The sequence below is a fragment of the Gossypium arboreum genome, chromosome 1 (genome assembly GCF_025698485.1).
Source record: "Gossypium arboreum isolate Shixiya-1 chromosome 1, ASM2569848v2, whole genome shotgun sequence".
Lineage (NCBI taxonomy): Eukaryota > Viridiplantae > Streptophyta > Magnoliopsida > Malvales > Malvaceae > Gossypium > Gossypium arboreum.
In genome coordinates this window covers 2760744-2782616 of record NC_069070.1, presented here as the reverse complement: position 1 = coordinate 2782616, position 21873 = coordinate 2760744, and the positions used below count along the sequence as shown (strand labels likewise).

Genomic DNA, 21873 nt, shown 5'->3' with positions numbered 1-21873 from the left:
TTAACTTAATATTGTCATTAAATCAATATCTTATCAACAATATTAAATTGGATATAAGTCTGTAGAAGTCTTATATTAGGAGTCAGATTGCATTTTGTCTCCTGGTTCTTTCTGTTAAAAATTTCATCCATTTATACTATTAAAAATTAATGTAACTGACGAAATAACTAAACATTAATACATGGTGTGTGATGCGTACCTTATGCTAACGTACTAAGATCAATTGTTCACAATAAAAATTGATGAAATTTTTAACAAAAGAACTAGTTTGCTCCTGGGTCTAATATACATGAACTAATTTACTCATTTTTAAGTTGGAAGAGCAAAATACAATTTAACTACTAATACAAAGACTTCTATAATACTTTTACCTATTAGTACGAAGAATAAGAAGAATTCAAGAGGAAAATAAGAAAAAAAAGAATAAACCCTAAATCCCATAAATAAAATAAAATAAAAATATGGTCAATTAATATTTTGTTCAACAAAATATGCTGAATTAGATCGTCATATGTTTGATTTTGTCGACGACTTGCTGGACTTGAAGATAATCTATTTTTGATGCTTCCAAGTTTGGACTTTCAGACTGCGTATTTTACCAACCAAGTCAGCCGCCTTTGTTTTTCCCTCAAAGTTATACCATCCTCATCATCTCTCTTAAACTTCTTTCACCATGCAATTTTTTTAATTACAATTATTTAATAATTATTAGAGTTATGTGATTCAAATCTTATTTGATTCGGTTTGAAAAGTTCAAGATGTAATTCACTAGTTAAAGAAAATAAAATAGAGAAACAAAATTAAGGATTTGTGAGAGTGACGGATCGAGGGCCAATACAAACCTTGCTGCACAAGTTGAATCTATGTAGGATTATTAGACATTGATTATAACATGGTCGTTTAACCCTTAAAAACGTGTGTAATCGAAAACCTCTTGCGTTGTTGTTTTTCAACATTAGTAAATTTCTCTTCCTTTGACCATGATTTTCCTCAATAAAAATTTTCTACCCTTAAAAATATATGTAATTGAAAACCTCTTGCGTTGTTGTTTTTCAACATTAATGAATTTCTCTTCCTTTAACCATGATTTTTCTCGATAAAAATTTTCTATGTAAAATTTACGTGTGTAACTTTTTTTTTATTATTTTGCGATCATTCCTACTATCATTTTCAACGTATAATATAATAATAATAATTATAATAATAATAATATAAACTATGTGTTACTTAAAAGCATATGTTTTTAATTATAACGTGAAACTATATATAATAATTCTACGTGATATGTTGATCTTTGTAATTTAATAATTTTGAAACATCCAAGTTTTTAAGTACTCTTTTCTTTTTATTTTAATTAATTAAAGTTTTAATTGCTCCTGCCAATTTGGAAAAATATTACTATTGTTTCAATGAGAGTCAAATATATTATGCCATGATCAACATTGGTATGCTTATATAGTCATTTATATATGTGTGTTGTGGAATTTCTTCCAGCCCCCTTATTGAACATATTAAATAATCAAAGCCAAAATCCAAAACAAGGTTTTGGATGTTAAGACTTCGTTGTTTTTTTATTAGATTTTTAATCCTTTATATTATATATATTTGACTTACAGAGTTTGAGTAACTGCCATCTTGATATTAAGTCAGGACATATCACTAATTTCATAAAAAGTTAAGTCAAGCTAACAATTTCATTATAAGTTCTGATTATATATGATTCTTTTTGACATAATATTTAGAACTAGCCATCACCTCTCCTTAATCCATAAATACAAATATAATGCGTTTCAGCGCACTTAAACTCACGTTCTACTGTATTAATAATAATACCAATGCCAATTGAACTAACACTCAATTGACATTAAATCAAAATATCTTAGAATAAATTTAAATATGAAATAAACTCGGAGAATTTGAATAAGATATCATAATTCCTAAATCTCTTCCTCTTTTCTTTGGGAGTCAAGGGATCTTGACTTCCAAAATTTTAAATTTTTTTCAAGCCTCTTAAATATATTGAAAATTTCATTAAATTTTCTAAAATTTTAATTAAATCCTAAATTTTATTGAAATTATCATTAAGTCCTTCATTTTTAAAAAAATCATTTAACTCTTAAAATTTCAATTAAGTCAAAATCCACCACTAAATTAAAGTTTGGTCAATTGAGTTACTAATAGATTAAGCAATATAATGATGTCATCACATGAGAAAATTCAAGATGAAATGTCAATTAAAAGTACGAGTAATACTAGTTTAGTATTGAATGAAAATGTTGCCATTTATTATTTAATTAAAATAATGTCGTTATTTACGATTTTATTTTTAAATTATTTATTTTCTCACTTTAATACCTAATTTTTGGTCTCATTTTAATACTTAAATTAATTTTCTATTATAGATTTTAGTCCAAAAATTTATCGGAATAATGAAAAAAATCAGAAAGATTTTGTTTGAAAACAAAGCATAATGAAGAAGAATTTTCTCATTCTTTTTTATTTTTGGGTTTTCTGAACGCTCTTAAAAATTTGGACTAAAACCTATAATAAAAGATAGTTTAGGTACTAAAATGAAAAATAAATTAGATACTAAAGTTGGAAATCAGACATAATTTAAGGACTAAATAATGAATAAAACCTAAAATAAAAAACATTTTAATTCTTAATACAAAATAATTTTTAAAGAAACAAACAAAGCATATTTGTTATTATAATTTATCATGAAAAATAAAAAGTGAAATACAGCGATCAGTCCACGTGCAGTTTGAAGCATAGTCACGTGCTGTCATGCTTGACCTAATTTTCCCAACAACCCCCAACTGGGTCCTTTCTTTTCCCTCATACATTAAAATAAAATTTATTAAATTGTAAAACATTCATTAATTTTAATTAATATATAACTTTAATGTTTAATATTTTTTCATTATTTTAATATATTAAATGAAAAATATTATTTTTTAAAATTTAAAATAATTTTTTAAAACCCTAAATTTCAACACTCAACGGCTTAGTTTTGGGATGGGCCGTTCAACACTCAATAAAAAAATTAATTATTTCTTAAAATAATTATTATAATGCTGTCAATTTTGAATGCCCACAAAAATATATATTTCATCTGATTTACAAATTCAACCAATTTGGCTATTATTTATTTATTTTATTATCCATCCATAAATAAATAAATGGGTTTTTTAAATATTATTATTTTTTTAATAAGAGAAAACATTATTAATGCATATTAAATATATTAATTAATAACTTTTATGAGAACATGATTTTGGCCTTATTAATTATTTCATACTACATGATTTCCTTTAAAAATTTCGGATTCAATTAGAATGGTTATTGTAATTAATTTTAAAAATTTCGATTTAAATCTCAACTTAAATTTATTTAACTAATTTAAAATTTATTTCACATTAAATTTTTGAATCAAATTTAAACTCGAGTTTATTTTACGAGAAAAAACATCAATCATGAAAAAAACTTTTAAAGGTATAGATTCACTTTTTTTGTTACAAACATATTTTTCCTTTATTTTTATTAAAATAAAAAAATAAAAAAAAGGGACAAAAAGACAATGAAAATGCTGGCAAAACCAGACAAACAAAAATCTAAAAAAATACCATTTTCCAACCTGACATGATGGCAATCAAAGTAAATAATTAAACGGGAAAGGGTAGAAAAGAGAATCATAATATCTTCCAACAGTGGCCAAAGGGGGAATAGTAATACGAATTCATGAAGTCTGCATTTTGCCTATAAATACCGGAAAACACCGCATCTGATTTCCCTCATCAACGGTTCTCTCTGCGAATTTCGGGGATCAAATACTCTTTCACAAAAAGGAGAGAATATAAGTAATTAATTAACACAACTTTTTTTCGTTGTTGTTGAAAAAGCTCATCTTTTTTTTGATAGTTAGAGTGAGCAATGGCTAAGAATGTGGGAATTCTTGCTATGGAAATCTACTTCCCTCCTACCTGTGTTCAACAGGTGAGTTCATCTCTTCCCTTTTTTTTTTCCTTTTAATTTCTTCGAGTTTTTGAGTTCTGGGTTCTGGTTGGGTAGCTGATTCAAGTGAGAAAAATGGGTCAAAGGTGGAAATTTTTTTTTTGGTTATTTATGGTGAATAAACTGATTGCCTCCAAATTTAATTTTCTTGGTGTTTTTTTTCTTGTTTCAGAATTTTTAATTGTATATCTGAAAAGTTCATCTCATTTGAACTCTATAATTTGGTGAAGTCTAATTACAGTTAAAGTGTTATGTTTGATTCCTTACCGTTTGATGTGAATATATGTACTGGATCAATGGGTGTTAATTATAATTTTCCCTAGAAAAAAAAATTCTAGTTTTGCATGATCATATGGTTATGAATACTTGTTTTAGTTTATAGTAGAATGATGGCTTTTTATTTGATATGTTATTTATTCATAGATTAATGTAATATGAGATTAATTTTATGATATTCATTTCTTTTTCCTACAAAACAGGAAGCATTGGAGGCTCATGATGGTGCTAGTAAGGGGAAATACACCATTGGACTTGGACAAGATTGCATGGCCTTTTGTACAGAAGTGGAAGATGTTATCTCTATGAGGTTACAAATTCTACATTTTATATCTACTCTTCTTATATGTTATTAGCATCACGTAATACTGTTTTACAGTATGTATAATAATGACTAAGATTTGCATTGTATGGATGGTTGAAATGAACACTTTCTTCGATTTTACTAATGTGGTTATGTTTGATCTGCAGTTTAACAGCTGTTACTTCACTCCTTGCAAAATATAAGATTGACCCCAAACAAATCGGCCGTCTTGAAGTTGGTAGTGAGACTGTGATCGACAAGAGCAAGTCCATTAAGACCTTCTTGATGCAAATCTTTGAGGTACCCCCGATCATCACGATTTCTTATCTAGGATAGTTGTCCCTTGCTAGCTGCTAGCCATTATATGGGGTCATTTTGTCAAAGGCGTTATCTCTATACGGTCGTTGTGACCTGAACTTTTTTCTTGGGAAAATCCATGGTCCAACCATGTTTTATTGCACCCGTATCACTCTTAGATATCATCCTGTCCTGTTTGATTGCGGTTCTGTAATGTGTTGTTTATTTCTTAGGATGAACTTTGGTGCAGTTTATGGTGAAATGCATGTTCTTCACATTATGCTCTTTTCTCGTGTTAAACAAGCAGAAATCTGGAAACACTGACATCGAAGGGGTTGACTCAACTAATGCATGCTATGGAGGGACTGCAGCTCTATTTAACTGTGTCAATTGGGTTGAAAGTAGTTCATGGGATGGACGATATGGTCTTGTTGTTTGTACTGACAGTGCGGTATGCTCGTTTCCTGTACTGTTATTGCGAAATTTCCCTATCTTTTTCCGGCTACGGTCTACAAGCGCAATTTTTTGTTTTTGGTTTTCTTACCGGACTTTTGTTTTCAGGTCTATGCAGAAGGACCTGCCCGGCCGACTGGAGGAGCAGCGGCAATTGCCATGCTAATAGGGCCTGATGCTCCTATTGCTTTTGAAAGCAAATTACGGGGAAGTCATATGTCCCATGCCTATGACTTTTACAAGCCTAACCTTGCTAGTGAATATCCGGTAATGCAACCAAATTGCCTGTAAAGTTTTTCTACTTGTATGGGAAATAATTGTTCATATCATTGTCGTCATTAGGATTATGTATATGATGAAGTTCCGAGGACAAATTTCAAAAACGACTGTTTATAGCAATCATATAATTACATAATAATCAATTATGCTATTCTTGTTCGTTAAGAATTCTTGTTTCAGTAAATGATTCTATCCATTGACATGCATAGGTTGTCGATGGGAAACTTTCTCAAACATGCTATCTCATGGCTCTCGATACTTGCTACAAATATTTCTGTCACAAGTAAGTCATTTTAGAAGTAATCGAAGCATTTTGTCTTTTTCCTTTTCGGCCGATATATTCTGTTTTCTTTGTAAATGTGGAATTTAGACTAGTTATGCTTGGCTAAAGCCACTATGTGTCGCTGCAGGTACGAGAAACTAGAGGGCAAACAGTTTTCTCTTTCTGATGCTGCGTACTTCGTATTCCATTCTCCTTATAACAAGGTAGCTAATTTGAGCTGCTATTGATAAATCAATAAATTTTCTTTCATTTAATAACGGGAATTTTGGAATGTCTCTGATAACTTTTTCTGTTTCAACTGCTGCAGCTCGTGCAGAAAAGTTTTTCTCGTTTGTTGTTCAATGACTTCTTGAGGAACGCCAGGTTTTTTCCTTTTCTTTGATGACTTCAAAGATTATACTTACCATATCATCTCTGTTTGGTGTTATTTACTCGGTTTACCTAAATTTGTAGTTCTGTCGATGAAATTACCAAGGAAAAACTGGCTCCATTTTCAACTTTGACCGGTGACGAAAGCTACCAAAACCGGGATCTTGAGAAGGTCTATTTTGAACTTTCATAACAATTCTAAGATTTGACATAATAGAACTTCATGCTGATACCGATCATTACTGTGCATTTGCAGGCATCCCAACAAGCTTCAAAGTCCCTTTACGATGCCAAGGTGCAACCAACTACCTTGATACCAAAGCAAGTTGGCAACATGTATACTGCATCTCTTTATGCTGCCTTTGCATCCCTTATTCACAACAAACACAGTGAATTGGTAATTTATTGCATCTCTTTTCGAAAATAAAAATGAAAATCTTCAATCTCTGCTCTATTTCCATTCACATCTGATATATTTAATAACATGCAGGCAGGAAAGCGGGTGATTTTATTCTCTTACGGAAGTGGTTTAACTGCCACAATGTTTTCATTGCGATTCCATGAAGGTCAACATCCCTTTAGCCTATCGAACATTGCATCGGTGATGAATGTAGGTGGGAAATTGAAGTCAAGGCACGAGGTAATTCTTGCACTTCTGTTCTAGCCTGTATAAGAAGTACATGGTCATTCTACAACCTTCATTGCCTGAGTTTTGGATTGTAACCGAGTTGTTTTCTGCAGTTTCCCCCTGAGAAGTTTGTTGAGACTATGAAGCTCATGGAGCATAGGTATGGAGCCAAGGATTTCGTGACAAGCAAAGACTGTAGCCTTTTGTCTCCCGGAACATACTACCTCACCGAAGTTGATTCCATGTACCGGAGATTCTACGCAAAGAAAGACGGGGACTTTGCTGCTTGCGACAATGGTTCCATTGCCAACGGTCATTAGTGAACAGATTTATCATGCCCCCAATGCAATGAAGAAAGCATTTTTGTTAGATGTGTTTGTGAGTACCAAAATACTGGGTTCCATGTGTATGTTAAAAAGCAAAAAGCAAAAATAGTTTGATTCAGCATCAATTTCAGCATTAATTTTCTTTTCATTTTATCTTGTAATAAGTTATTTTTCTAGAGCAAGATATGTTAAAACCCAAAGCTAGTTGGCAATCTCTTTGATGATAATATAAGATATTTTTATTTCAGCAAAGCTCCATTGTTGTAGGTTCAAGGGCTATTATCTTGGTAATAAATATTTAGTGGTAATGAAGATTGTTATGTTTTCATGGGACCACTTTAGATTTCAGAATGAAAGAAAATCAAGTGATTAAAACTCTGTAAAGGACATTTTTGATACCATTCTGACACAGCTCTGCAAATATATTGGTGGAGAGTAGACCCTGTCTGTGTTGTTGACAGCTGATGGTCACATGTTCATGGTCATCAAGAGGGACCCTCCACTTGTCATTCTTACACTTCCAGCTCAGCTCCCATGCCATGTAAAGTGTCTTAAACCAATGAAAAAAACCGAATCTCTCATTATAATGAGAGTGCAATGTATCTTCAAAGAAAAGTGGGGTAACTCTATTCAAATTTTAGAAATGGCATTGTTACGTTGAGGAAGAGGTTGTCATGAGCCTCAAAAAATTAATCTTTACAGGATACCTTAGTAAAAAAAAATTAAGTTAATTTTGTTCTCATAAATTTGATTTTTGTTCTAATAAATTTGATGATTATATCTATTTTGGTGGTGCATTTTAATATTTGAATATGAAAATTGTTTAATCATTCAACCATTAATACATTAAAAAAAGCTTATTTATCCATCTCAGCCAATTAGCTCTTTCCATGAATAATATCATAATTGTTGGCTCAAATAGTTGTTGAGGCTGAGTTATATGCTGGGTAGAAGTGGTTGAAAATGATCATTTCATCAAATATTGCGATAATTAGGGGTGAATGTTCGATCGAATCGAGTTGAATGAAATGAAATTGTTCGAGTGACAACGCAATATTGATTGAAACTATTCGTAACGGGTTGGCTACAGTAAGTAGTGTTGCTGAAGTTAAACAAATTCACGATTGATGTTCCAAAAATTGGGAAGTCAAATTTTGATATATTCAGAGGAATGTCAATAAAGTTGCTGATTGCATAGCTAAGGCAGATGGAGGTGTAATTGAGCAGCTGGTTATCTTGGAAGATCCTCCGCATTATGTGAGAGAGTCACTGGTGACTGATGATAATTTTCATTAGGATGAATGCTCGCTTAATTTTCTAAGCTTATGTTCAACAATAAAAAAAAAATTAAACATGTTAAATTAAAATCTTGTTACAGTATAATTAATTTCAGATTAGAGCACATAAATTTAAAACTATATATATTTGAAAACTTTTTCAAAACAAAATAATAATAAAAAAGATACTTTAGTATATAAACTTGAATCATTAATTAACTTATTTAGGTCCCAAAATTATTATTTTAGAAATTTTTAAAATTTAACTTTCTTTATATATTTTTAGAATTTTTTAAAATTTTAGAGTTTTTTAAAAATAAATATTAAATTTTATAAATATTTTGAATTTTAAAATTATTTTGAAATTTTTGCTAAGAGAAAGGCCAATTTGCTCATTTTCAAAATTGATAGGGATCAAAAGGATATTTACATCAATATGTTATTTGAATTATTCGAATTGTAAAATTCAACTCGACTCGAACTCGAAACTCAAATTACTTATTCGAGTTTACTCAAATAACTCAATTCGATTAACTCAAAATTTGAAAAAAAATTAATTTTTTCTCATCAAATCGAGTTTTGCTCACCTCTAAGGATAACAAGAATAAAATAGGGACTTAAAAATTGTTTGTACAGTTTAGTTTCTCTATATTTGCAAAGCCTAATTTAGTGAGAAATATTCACAAATTTCAACACTTATAATGACAATTTTCTCACTTTTACACCTTGAAGATTGATGTAGCCATTAGATTTCCCCTATGAACTTAGCATGTAAAACCACAACATAATACATTTTACAATCACAATGCACTTATAAAAAATAAAATTGCTCACTTGAACAGATTAAGTGTTCTATCTTTCTGTATAATAACCTATACAAGTCTATCAATTATATAGAATATTTCAATACTTGTTAACATAGGGGTAACCAAAACTCAATTTGATTCGAAAAATCGAAAAAAAATTTGAATTTCGAGTTATTCGAATTATTCAAGTCAACTCGACTAAGTAATTCGAGTTTAGAGTTCGAATTGAATTGAATTTTACAATTCGAATAATTCGAATAACAAATTAGTGTAAAAACCCTTTTGATCCTTGTCAAGTTTGAAAATGAGCAAATTGGTTTCTCAACAAAATTATAAAATAATTTAAAATAATTTTAAAATTCAAAATATTTAATATTTATATTTTAAAAATTATAAAAATTTCAAAAAATCTAAAAATATGTAAAGAGAGTTAAAAATTAAAATTTTTCTAGAACAATAATTTTGGGATCTAAATAAGTTAAATAATGATGCAATTTTATCATACTAAAGTAATTTTTATTATTTTGCTTGGAAAAAGTTTTCAAATATATTTGGTTTTAAATTTATATGTTATAACATGAAATTAGTTATACTCTAAAAGATTTTAATTTGACATGTTTAATTTTTAATTTAACTCGAACAATTTCACTTGATTAGGTTCGACTCGACTCGAATTTTATTTCATTCAATTCGATTCAAAAAAAAATTCAAATCAAATTAGGATGATAAAATAGGACTAGTAAACTTGATTAAATTGAAATTTTTTCATTCGATTCGATCGAACGCTCACCCCTATGCTAACATAAAGAAGACATACCAAGCTGAATACAATATAATAATAACAAACAATGTAAATAAGGACTCTTGGCATCTAAGTAGAGGTGATCATGGGTCGGGCCGGGTCGGGTTTGGGCCGGGCTCAAATAAAATTTTAGGCCCGTATACTAGGCCTGGGCCCGGCCCGGCCCGAAATATGGGCCTAAAATTTTGCCCAAGCCCGGCCCGAAATAAAATTACTAAGCCCGAGCCCGGCCCATATTATTTTTTTTCTTATTTCATTAAATAAAAAATTTAAAATATAATAAATCAAATATATTTAAAAACATAAAATAAATATTAAAACAAATAAAAATAATACTAAAACAATTCTTAAAACAATACACAAATTAACAATATAATAAAAATAGTTATATTAAAATTTAAAATAATTAAAAATAAAATAAAAAATATATTAATATATAATTGGGCGGGCGGGCCGGCCCAGCCAAAAACTCTTACCGAGGCCCGGCCCGTTTTTAAACGGGCCTCGTTTTTGCCCAAGCCCATTTTTGGGCCTATATTTTACCCAAACCCTCCCATTTTTGAGGCAGGCCTTGGCCGGCCAATTGGCCGCCAAACCCATGATCAGCTCTACATCTAAGATATCAAAGTTTCAATCCAATATCTTCGATCCAAGAGATTTGATAAGTATGATCCAATGTGATCCAATTCTCTATAAATATTTTTTTAAATAATATGATTTTTATTGATGGGCTAAATACATTTCACAATATCAACATAGTCTAAAAATTCAGTTTAATAAAATTACCAACAACACAAATATAGAAACAGTCTCGATTGTCTTTCATATTTTTCAACAATAATCACTAAATTTTAAATAAAAAAGAATTTTGTTGCAATTGTTGGAGATGGTAACGATTGGTTTGTTAAAGGGATGACGAGTTTTACGTTGGTTTTGATGGAGCCCCATGTTGTTGAAGTTGTTTCGATAGGAGAAACTTTATCTTGACTAAAATCACTGCACTTCGATAAAATTTATTATTGAGTCACATTGCATGGGGGCCATTTAATGCTTTGGGGATGCCTAGCATAAATATTTCGAAGGTTGGTTTATTAATTAAGGATTACTTAATGTTGAAATCTGATTTTCTTCGCATCGGGATGCTAATAAGACGGTCGACTTCGTGTTTAGGTAGCTTAGTTATATACAAACCATCATGATTGGAATACTATTCCCTCTAATCTTGCCTTTGGTTTAGATGCTGATATTTCTGCTACACAATGAGAAGCAGAAGTGAAGAGAGTGATTCAGTTCAACTCTTTTGAGTTTTGAACAAAAGAAAACAAGAGTCCCATTCAGATGAAAGGCATCAAAATCACTGACCCAATCATAGAAAACAAGGAAAGCAGTCAAGGACTTCAGTTTTGTAACCAACGAAGCCTCAAAACGCCAAGAAATTCTCTTCCTAAACGATTTGAAATAAAAGATGCAATAAAACTCTAGATAAATTCAAGTTTTCGTAGAAACTCGATAGATCATAAGTTGCTGAGGACTTAGAGAAAACGGGTCACTATAAGATTCAGGTATCACGAAAAATACCACATGACACAATGACCCAAACCTAAATTCTCAATATCCATTTTAAGGTAGTTAGTATTGTACCGAATGACATATCATTTTTACGTACAACTACTAATCTATTTGGGTGTACTATTTCAAATTCAAATATCAAATAATGAAATTAAATAAATATAAAATATAAATGCTAATCAATTATATAAAATATTTTTAATAAGGTTTGCAAATACAATTTATCGATAAACAAATTCATAAATAAACAAGTGAAAAATTATTCCTTAAATTAAAAATGATATCATCTAATACTATGCATATAATAATCCGTGATTGAATAAATTCAACGTAAATAATAATAAAAATAAATTTAAAATTCATTTTTATTTGTACTGACCGTACATCATATTCCAATTGGTACAGGTAAAATCAATCGATACATACCAATACAATAAACACCAATCAAAATTTACACCAAAACAAAACTTAAAATTTATTATTTTGATTTACTATCGAATCGTTTTGTCCCGGACCAATATAAGTAGTACAAAAATAGAATTAACAATCTCCATCATTACATTAACATCAGTATTAGGGTGTTAACCTTTTGAATTTTGTAGGTGTAATGATTTTATGTTCAAATAACAAAATGGACCACAAAAGATTTAGATTTCAATGTTGAAGGTAAAAGAAAAAACTGGTCATCCCTATAGGATTTATCTCAGTGCGACAAACAAGGAAGAATTTAGACTGTCGGCAGAGGCCAGGCTAACAACCTAAATGTTGTTAAATTTCATTTTAACCCCTATTAAGTTTTATTTTTTCCAATTTTATTTTAACTGTATAATCATTATCTAAAATTGTGGCAATTTTATGTATGCCCTCTCAAAGTTTTCAAAAAAATTTAATTTGTCTTCTTGTATAGAATTTGTAAATTTTAATGATAATTTTGATAATATTTATAGTTTAATTTGATAAACTAATACAAAACAGTATTTAGATAAAGTCGGCATTCTCTATAACAACCACTCTTTGTAGCGACATTTTATTATAATAATTAAGTCTGATGTAGAATTAATTTTTATGTTTTATTTTTATTATCTATAACAACTTTTATCTATAATAGTAACAACCGTATGAAGTACACTCTTTATTAAAATAGTTCTTTATATCGCCTCTTGTCACATGTTTTAGTAAAATTAATTTTATTTCTAAGTTAAAATAAAAATAATAATTTTTAGTTGAAATGCTATTTTAATAAGATTTTTAAATTTTATATAAAATATATTAATAATATTTTATTAAGTAAATATAATATTTAATAAATGAATTTATATTTATAAAATTTATTAAAGATATGATCTAAATCTCACTAATTAATAGTATTAATAATATATTATAGATTTTAGATTTGAAATTTTAAGAAAATTTAAATATGATCCAAATATTAAATATTTGTTATAAATGTTTCAGACGTTGTTATAGGTGTATAACTACTTCTCTATAACATCAAAAAATTTGGGTATACAAATGAAGTTGGGGTTGCCTATATTGAATTGATAAAAAAAATTAAAGTTAAATCATTGTGGTATCAATATAAAATAATATCTAAATATTAATTTGGTAAAAGATTAAATCAAATAATTGCATTATCTAATATAAATTTGTTCTACAACTTGGTTTATCTCCGAGGTTTGTGATTACACCTCTCAATAAAATCATATTCAAAGTTCGAACTTGTATTCTCTCATTGGAAATATAACGTGCCTTACAATTGAAATATTACTTTTGATGGTAATTATATAATTGTTAAAATATATCATAAGCCAATGTATTATTTATAAATTTAGAATTTAATTTTTGTATTTTTATTTTTAAAATTCAATTGTTTTACTTTTCAAATTTCAAAATTCAAGTTCAATTGTTAATAATATTAAAATTATTTTGTTAAATTCAAAAATCACATTCTAACCAAAAATTTTAACCATCTTAATGATTGAACTTTAGAAAATAAAGAGACTACATTCTTAAAAATAAATTTGTGAAGAATATAAATAATGAGGGCATATTTTAACCTTGAATAAATCTATAAAGAGGCAATTTCCATAACCTTTAAGGAAAGTGGTTCTAGTTTATGGTATTAAATTGGGTATTTTGCAAACCCAATTTCAATTCAAAATGAAACGTTTTGACCAAAATATCTACCACATTAAGGTGTTGTGCTAAATGAAACAAGAAAAATAGACTAAATTGAACACGAGCCAAAAGATGAAGCCAAGCAAAGGAGGCAAATACCAAATATAAAACTCAAAATGCATATTCATTACCAGATAAAACCATTTCCAACTGACTTATTCAAATGTTCATATATGAATACAACATTCAAATACAAAATACCAGCAATCTTTCGAGTCATCTGGGAAGAGGCATGCGTGCGTATCGGCCGAGGTTATCACCATCCATATCGACCCACACGAACCAAATTCATAAACAAGATGATAAAAAAAAGAGAGGAAAATCAATGAATTCATAACCTAAAATCTCAAGCTCAACTAGTCTCACATAGTTTACCTTTGAAGACAAACTTTTTATCAGGCAAAGTAACTGATCAAGCTCCACCAGTCTTCTTATTCGGTTCGAATACATACTTAATAAGAGACTCTTTAATCGAAAGGAGCTCAGGGAATTCTGTCTTCAATTTGGTGGCATCGAGTTCGTTGTTGCTTCTAGGGGCTACGATAACTTTGGCCTGCTCCTCGAGATTGAAGTTCTTCCAGGTGAAGTTAGGGTCAATGTAGTCACGGTACATTTCTAATATCTCATTGTGACTGACCACTCCCGGGTTTGTAAAGTTCCAAATGCCGGTCAAGTTCCTCTTTCCCATCTCGATGGAAATCGGAAGAAGCTCATCGAGGATGGTCATCGAGTTAGGAATGTTAACCACTTTATCGTACCGAGTTATTTTTGTGATGAAGTTTCGGGGATTGGCTAAATCCGATGAAATAGGCATTCTAACTCGCAAGGTACATACATTTTCATAATTCTTGAGCAATTCCTCCACCTTTTTTTGAATCATTAACAAAGATCCCATTATTAGAACAAGAGCACAATTCAGATCTAAATACATTAAACTACAACAAAAGGAAGGCAATGCTAAAAGTTCAATAAAGGCCCCTGTACTAAGAGTCGAGTTGCATTTTACCCCTTTACTCAAAAAATGAGCAAATTAGTCCCTATATGTTAAATCAAAGAGCAAACTGATCTTTTTGTTAACTTAGTTTTTAAAAACTGATCTTTACAATACAAATAGATGAAATTTTAACAAAAAAGACCAGTTAGCTCTTTGATCTTATTTACAAGGACTAATTTGCCCATTTTTCAAATAGCGGGGCAAAATGCAATGTAACTCTTTAGTATTAAGATTAGTACAGGGCCTTGCAATGCAGATCCAAGTGAGATCAATACCAATAGATGCAATAAGCAAATATGAATACTTTGAATGTGAAAACAATGAAATTATCAATAAAGATTAGAACTTTCTTGCATTAAACAAACAAATCGATCAATCATAAACAAAACCCAACAACATTTCAATGAAATCACAAGATCTGAAAGGATACCCATATGAAAAAGAACAGATCAAATAAACAAATTATCAGATCTAATAACATAATTGAAGCTTTGCTTACCATAGCTTTGGTCTTAGAATAAAAGGAACCGATGAAATTCGGAGTATCCTCTTCCTTAAACCCGATACCCGTTCCGATCTGATGAGTCTCATCGTACTCAAAGATACAACCTGTAGCATAATTAATCAAGATGAGGCCTTTGTCTCTGCAAACGTCAGCGAGGGTAAGGGTCCCGACCACATTGGTTCTGATGGTCTCGACCTTATGGGATTCGCACCAATCGACGTTCGGACGACCGGTGACACCGGCGGCATTGAATACATGGGTCGGTTTCACGTTGGCTATGTCGGACTCAAGTGAAATCCGGTTCTCCAAACGGCCGGAGCCATACTCGTAATCGATTCCCTGGGATTCGCAGAGTTTGCCTAATAAACCACCGATCCAACCGGTTCGACCGTAGATCAGGAACTTCAATGGTTTGTCCGATGAGCCATTTGCCGGAAACCCCATCACTTATTTAGAATTTTTTTTTTTGAATTTTTTGGTTGAAAATGCAGGGTTTGAATTTGAGGGAGTGGGCAATTCACAGATATGTATTTATATACAGAAATGATGAGGCCATTAATTTTTTACTTAATTTTTCTCTTAGTCCCTATACTCTTTATAATTTTAAAATTAGTCCTTTTTCCCAAAAATTTACTCCCTCCCTGCTAATTAATTTTAATTAAATTTAAATATGTAATATTTTAATATTCAAATATCTGATTTAAAAAATTAACATCTATACTTATTTAAATTTAACAAAAGTCAATTAATAATATTTTCGACCAATTGGGGGATCGAATATCAAATTAGGCTTTTTTTATATAAATATAAATAATTTTAATTAAAATATACCCTAAATCATTTTTTATTCCAAGTATTTAGTTTTTTTATTTTAAAATTTAAAATACAAATCTAATTATTAATATTGTTAAAAAATTTAGTTAAAGTCATTCTCGTTATTACATGACAATCTAATGAAATTCTTTTTATTTCATAATGTCATATTAATAAATTTAACAAAAACAAAATTTACTTCATTACCAATTGAATATTCTAAAAATAAATAAATCAAATTCCTAAAATAATAATAAATTAAATTTCAAATAATAAAACGAATTTTAGTGTAAAATTGTAAAGCTCATCATGATTAATTCATGAGCTTAAGAGTCGCTTCCACATTAGTTTTCTGTTGTTAAGTTTTTCTTTATGGGAATAAAAGTGTCCTCTCTTTTTCTTTCGTAAAATATTAAATATTAGATTTTTAACATTAATTCCATTATAAATTATTATCTTTCGTAAAATATTAAATATTAAATTTTTTAACATTAATCTCATTATAAATTATTATCATATATATATATATATATATATATATTTATATAATGCCTAAAACTAAGCATAATTCCTCCTCAACCTTTAAATAAGAGAATAATACGCTTTAGCACACTCGAACTAAAATCTTCCTAAATTAATAATAATACTAATATCAATCGAGTTAAAATTCATAATACACTAACTTTATTTATCACTTGCTAATCATAATTAATTTATATAAACGAAAAAGAAATACTAATATTTGAGTTGATATTTGCCTTCCTACCTCTATATTTTAATTTTGTTTTCGTGTTCTTTTTATTATTGTTTTCTAATAAAGTTGACTAAATATATATGAGGTAGGGGAGGACGTAATTTGTATAATTTTAAATGTGATCATTACATCATTATAATAATAGAGTAAATTATACTATTAATCATTAAATTATAGGTAAGTTTTTGTTTTAGTCACTGAATTATTTAAAAATTTTCATTTAAATCACAAACTGTTAAAATCGTTGTTATATGACTTTTTACTATTTATATTGTCTGCACCAATCGAAAGTTCTCTTTTCCCTTCTCTTTTACAATTCAATTTTTTTATGAAACAACTTTGGACGTCACGAATCTGTAAACTAAAATTCGAACAATTTTTTTCTTCGATCTTCGACACTGACTGTCAAATCGACTTGGATTTAAGGTATGTTCTTCTACTCATCAATGGGTACTGATCTACTGTACCAATTATTGAATCGTCGTTTGAATCTCGTTTGTGAAACTTGTAAAAAAAAAAACTTAAACATCCAAATAATTTAAATAAAAACTTTTGAATAGTTCAATGAGTTAAATAAAAAAATTTAATAGTTTAATAACTAAATTATTAATTTTTTTAGTTAAATGACCAAAGTAAAAATTTACCTATAGTTTAGTAACTAATAGTAAAATTTACCCTCGTTAACAATTAAAAATATTTAAGATCGAAGATTCATAGTTTTTGTTAGATTTCATATCGTACACACCAAAAAATTGTCATATAATTAATTAATAAATTATTATATATATTGTTGGGTGTCGGCTTGGTGCCTTTTTTGTAGTTTTGTTTTGAAACCTAACAAGAAAGTCAGTGGTCTATAAAACATATGAAGACATCAGCGATCAGACACACATGTTTAATGTTGTTTCAGCCGTTGATCTCTTTGTGGTATATATGAGCTTAACTACGGCACGACACTGGAATATAACCCAATGGCGATCTTGAATGGGTCCAATTATGATTTTTGAAGATTTGATTTTGTACTTTAATTGGGTTTAATTGCACCATATCTTTCTAAATTATGACTTTTTTTAAAATTAGTCCCTAAAATTTTTAAAAAAATTAATTATACCATTCCATTAGTAAAGTTGTTAATTTAACTATTAATTTACACATCAAATCTCATATAACATAATTTAACTATTAATTGAAAAGCTTCTGAGCAGATGAAGAGATGTCAAAGGGGCTTCTTACTTCCTAAATGGATCCTCCTACATCAATATATAAACGCTGGTTTATCAAGAATACGCAAGAAAAGCACTTCGAATTATTGATTCATCGCCAGAGATGGCTTAGAACCAATAGTTCATTATCTAATGGATTTTTCCGTTCTAATACTCCATCCGAAAGTTATCAGTATATATCAAATCTGTTCCTATCTAACGGAAGACTATTGGATCAAATGACAAAGAAATTGTTGAGAAAAAGATGGCTTTTCCCGGATGAAATGAAAATTAGATTCATGTAAGAGGAGAAAGGTTTCCCATTACTTAGCCGGAAAGATATGTGGCCATGAAATAGGGATTAAGTGGAACGAAATTGACTGGGTGTTAGAGTTGTGGAAACACCTGTTTCTTCCATATTTTGGACCTTAGCTCCATGAAATAATATGCTACTGCTGAAACATGGAAGAATTGAAATCTTAGATCAAAACACTATGTATGTATGGTATGAACTGCTCTTCGAAAATTTTAAAACAAAGATTTTTACCATATTCATTTTCATAGTATTTATTTATTTTTTAAACGTTTTATTTTAAATTATGTCATATAAGATATGACGTCTAATTTAACATTAAATTAATGATTTTAATAATAAAAGGAACTTAATTATTATATAATCTCGATAGTTTAGAGATGTAATTAGAATATTTTAAAAATTTGAGATTAATTTAATATAAAAGTAATAATTTGGGATGTCTTATGTAATATAATACAAATGTGAACAAAATTAAAATTTAAAATTATATAAAATTAAAATATAAATAGTGAAATTTCAAATTAAGGACAGAAATGATCTAAAAACAATAGGTGGTTGAAAGAGCTTATACATAAAACAAGGAAGAGCAGGTTGAGCTGGGACCAGCACCCGCTTTTCAAATTCTTGGTGTAACTTATTTATTTCATGCATATCATAAAAATATTTAAGCCACCTTCTTTAGGTGAATTTGGTTAATCAGATTACGTTTTGTAATAAGATTATCGGAATATAAGACTACAAATAAAATATAAGATTACTTTATTTCATTCATTTCGCTGTAATATAAAATTTAAGTGTTTGGTTGGCGAGATATAAAATTACTTAGAAGCACATTTTATTCAATTGTCACTTTGTTATAGAATTTTTTTAACGAGTTTAGTTCCTTTAATATTTTTTAGTCTTAATTTTCATAAAATTTTGATAAATTATTATAATTATTACTTTTTATTATAATTTAGATATTAATAAGTAAATATATTATGTTGAAATAAATTTATAAATCATAATTATAATAATTCATGAAAAGTGATTGTAATATCAACCATAAATATGGTTATCACCATAATTAATATATTAATAAATAGATTATTAAATAAAATATAATAATTTTAATTTTAATGTATGATATCTACTAGTTCAATATTAAGAAAAAATATATTTTTATTTTTAATTAGCCTTAAATTTTATTTAAGAAAAAAAGTCTAAGTTGATTAGAATAATAAAAACAAAAGGTAAATAGGTCCAAAATTTATGATTACGCCCGTAACCTAATATTACTTAAGGAATGGGCCGTAATGAGATTACACTTATATTATGGGATGGCTATAATGTGAGATTTCGAGATGATTGGAATGTTGAAATCTAAACAATGTAGTCTCATTCTGGAATGTAACATTATGGGCTGTAATGTTACATTTGGCGAACCAAACACCCCATTATAATGTTTATTGTTTTATTTTCAAGGTAAACTACACCATTAGTCACTAAACTAGGGGTCAGTTTTCATTTTGGTCACTTAACTAAAAGTTTCAATTTGGTCATTGAACTATTCAAAAGTTTTCATTTAAGTTATTGAGCTACTAAAATCATGCTATATGGCTTTCTCTATTCGCACTGCTTACACTAATCGAAAGCTCTCTTTCCCTTCTCTTCTACAATTCAATTTTTTTATGAAACAACTTTGGACGTCACAAAACAATGAACCAAAGTTCAAATAACTTTTTTCTCCCATCTTCGGCATTGATCGTAAATCGACTTGGATCTAAAGTATGTTCTTCTACTTGATGATGGGTATTGATCTACCGCACTGATCGTCAAATCATCGCTTGGAGCTCACTGGCGAAGCTTGAAAAAAAAAACCTTAACAACCCAATGACTTAAATAAAAACTTTTGAACTGTTCAATGACTTAAATGAAAACTTTTGGATAGTTTAATGGCCATATTATAACTTTTTTTTTAGTTAAGTAACCAAAATGAAAACTTACTCATAATTTAGTGACTAATGATATAGTTTACTCTTATTTTTTTATACAATATCTATTACTAATGATATAGTTAAGTCTCACCATATGCAATTACAATGTGTAACTCTCCACACCACTTTGTGCATGTGCCATGTGTGGGTTTTCTCCAATTATTTCCAATTCTTTATTTGCTGTGCTTTGTACTAGGTTGATTTTACATGCTATTGTAGTTGGTCGAATATGTATTTGTGCTTATACTTACAATTTGTTCCTATGTTGTGCTTGTAACTATACCTTCTTGTATTAGTGAAACTTTCAAAAAATATTTAAATCGGAAGATAACATGTATTTAAGCGTGATTAAATCTGCATCCTTCTACATACATGTTACAACAATAACGATACCAATTAAACTAAAGCTCAATTAGTGCATTTTTTTTTACTTCTTATTATATCTATTGTAAATAAAGTTGTACTTATATAAAGCTCATAAATTATGCATTATATAATTATTTCTAGTTATGCTGGGTTAAAATTCCATTCTGGTTAAAGTTAGTATATATTGATTTGATAATTATAAAGAAAATATGTCTGAATGAGTACATAAAAATATTATGAAGGTTTTTGTAGATTATATTTTTTCCTTTATTAAAAAAAATGGTCAAATTTTCCTTTATACATAAGATCAAAGCTCAAACTAGTATTTCAATTAAAAATTCAATACATTTTTACTATCAAATGTTTATGTAGTTGATGGAACCACCAAATAGTGACGCTTGGCATGTCACATGTACCTTATACCGATACAAAGGAACTAATTCAAACAAAACGAATGGAAATTTAATAGAAAAAATAGATCAAACTTTTTATAGATAGTGAAATGGATGAAATTTTGACATAGAGAGACTAATTCAAACAATCGATAATAAGTGAATAAAATTTTTAACGAAATATCAATTTACTTTTTTTTATCTAACTTACATAATTTAATTATTATTTTTAATAAAAAATGAAATTTGACTATTAATATATAAATTTTCATCATATTATTACCGAATTAATGATTACAAGACATAATTACGTAGGATTAATTGAAGGGATAAGTTACAAAAATAGTCACTTTTGTTTGCCTCATATTACATTTTAGTCACTTATGTTTGAAATGTTACGATTTAGTCACTTACGTTATCGTTTTGTTACGAAGTGGTCACTCTGTCTTTAAGTTTCGTTACCTCACTAACGACAATCCTACGTGGCAATCCAAATGAGTTTTAAATGTCAACTTGGATGCCCAATTGGGACGAGAATAGGTTTTTAATTAAATAAATTTAATTAATTAAAAATTTTAAATTAATTACACCTTAAACTGAAAAAGAAAAACCGTTCGTCTCCTTTTTCTTTGAGTTTTCTTTTTCCATTTTGACTGGAAAACTATTCTCATCCCAATTAGACATCCATTTTGAC

General features: G+C 28.8%; 2 protein-coding genes across 2 annotated transcripts; one reads left to right on the top strand and one right to left on the bottom strand.

Annotated features, from left to right (window-relative positions):
* Positions 1–3730: 3730 nt before the first annotated feature.
* LOC108483549 (hydroxymethylglutaryl-CoA synthase) lies at positions 3731–7481 on the top strand. The gene is made up of 12 exons (XM_017787005.2): positions 3731–3996; positions 4494–4600; positions 4762–4894; positions 5199–5342; positions 5453–5611; positions 5833–5906; positions 6034–6109; positions 6214–6269; positions 6360–6447; positions 6532–6672; positions 6766–6915; positions 7017–7481. The coding sequence occupies exons 1-12, from the start codon at positions 3934–3936 to the stop codon at positions 7221–7223; spliced, it is 1398 nt and encodes a 465-aa protein (XP_017642494.1). The 5' UTR covers positions 3731–3933; the 3' UTR covers positions 7224–7481.
* Positions 7482–13964: 6483 nt separating this feature from the next.
* On the bottom strand, positions 13965–15899 carry LOC108483598 (bifunctional dTDP-4-dehydrorhamnose 3,5-epimerase/dTDP-4-dehydrorhamnose reductase). Its single transcript, XM_017787081.2, has 2 exons — positions 15355–15899; positions 13965–14726 (listed from the first exon to the last, which is right to left on the bottom strand). The coding sequence occupies exons 1-2, from the start codon at positions 15802–15804 to the stop codon at positions 14274–14276; spliced, it is 903 nt and encodes a 300-aa protein (XP_017642570.1). The 5' UTR covers positions 15805–15899; the 3' UTR covers positions 13965–14273.
* Positions 15900–21873: the final 5974 nt, after the last annotated feature.

Excerpts from the sequence above, each read along its gene's own strand:
- LOC108483549 (XM_017787005.2), top strand. The coding sequence starts at position 3,934 with ATGGCTAAGAATGTGGGAATTCTTGCTATGGAAATCTACTTCCCTCCT. Across the intron at positions 3,997-4,493 it reads CTCCTACCTGTGTTCAACAG|GAAGCATTGGAGGCTCATGA; the intron begins GTGAGTTCATCT and ends CCTACAAAACAG. Across the intron at positions 5,343-5,452 it reads TTGTTTGTACTGACAGTGCG|GTCTATGCAGAAGGACCTGC; the intron begins GTATGCTCGTTT and ends TTTTGTTTTCAG.
- LOC108483598 (XM_017787081.2), bottom strand. The coding sequence starts at position 15,804 with ATGGGGTTTCCGGCAAATGGCTCATCGGACAAACCATTGAAGTTCCTG. Across the intron at positions 14,727-15,354 it reads ATTCTAAGACCAAAGCTATG|GTGGAGGAATTGCTCAAGAA; the intron begins GTAAGCAAAGCT and ends ATTCAAAAAAAG.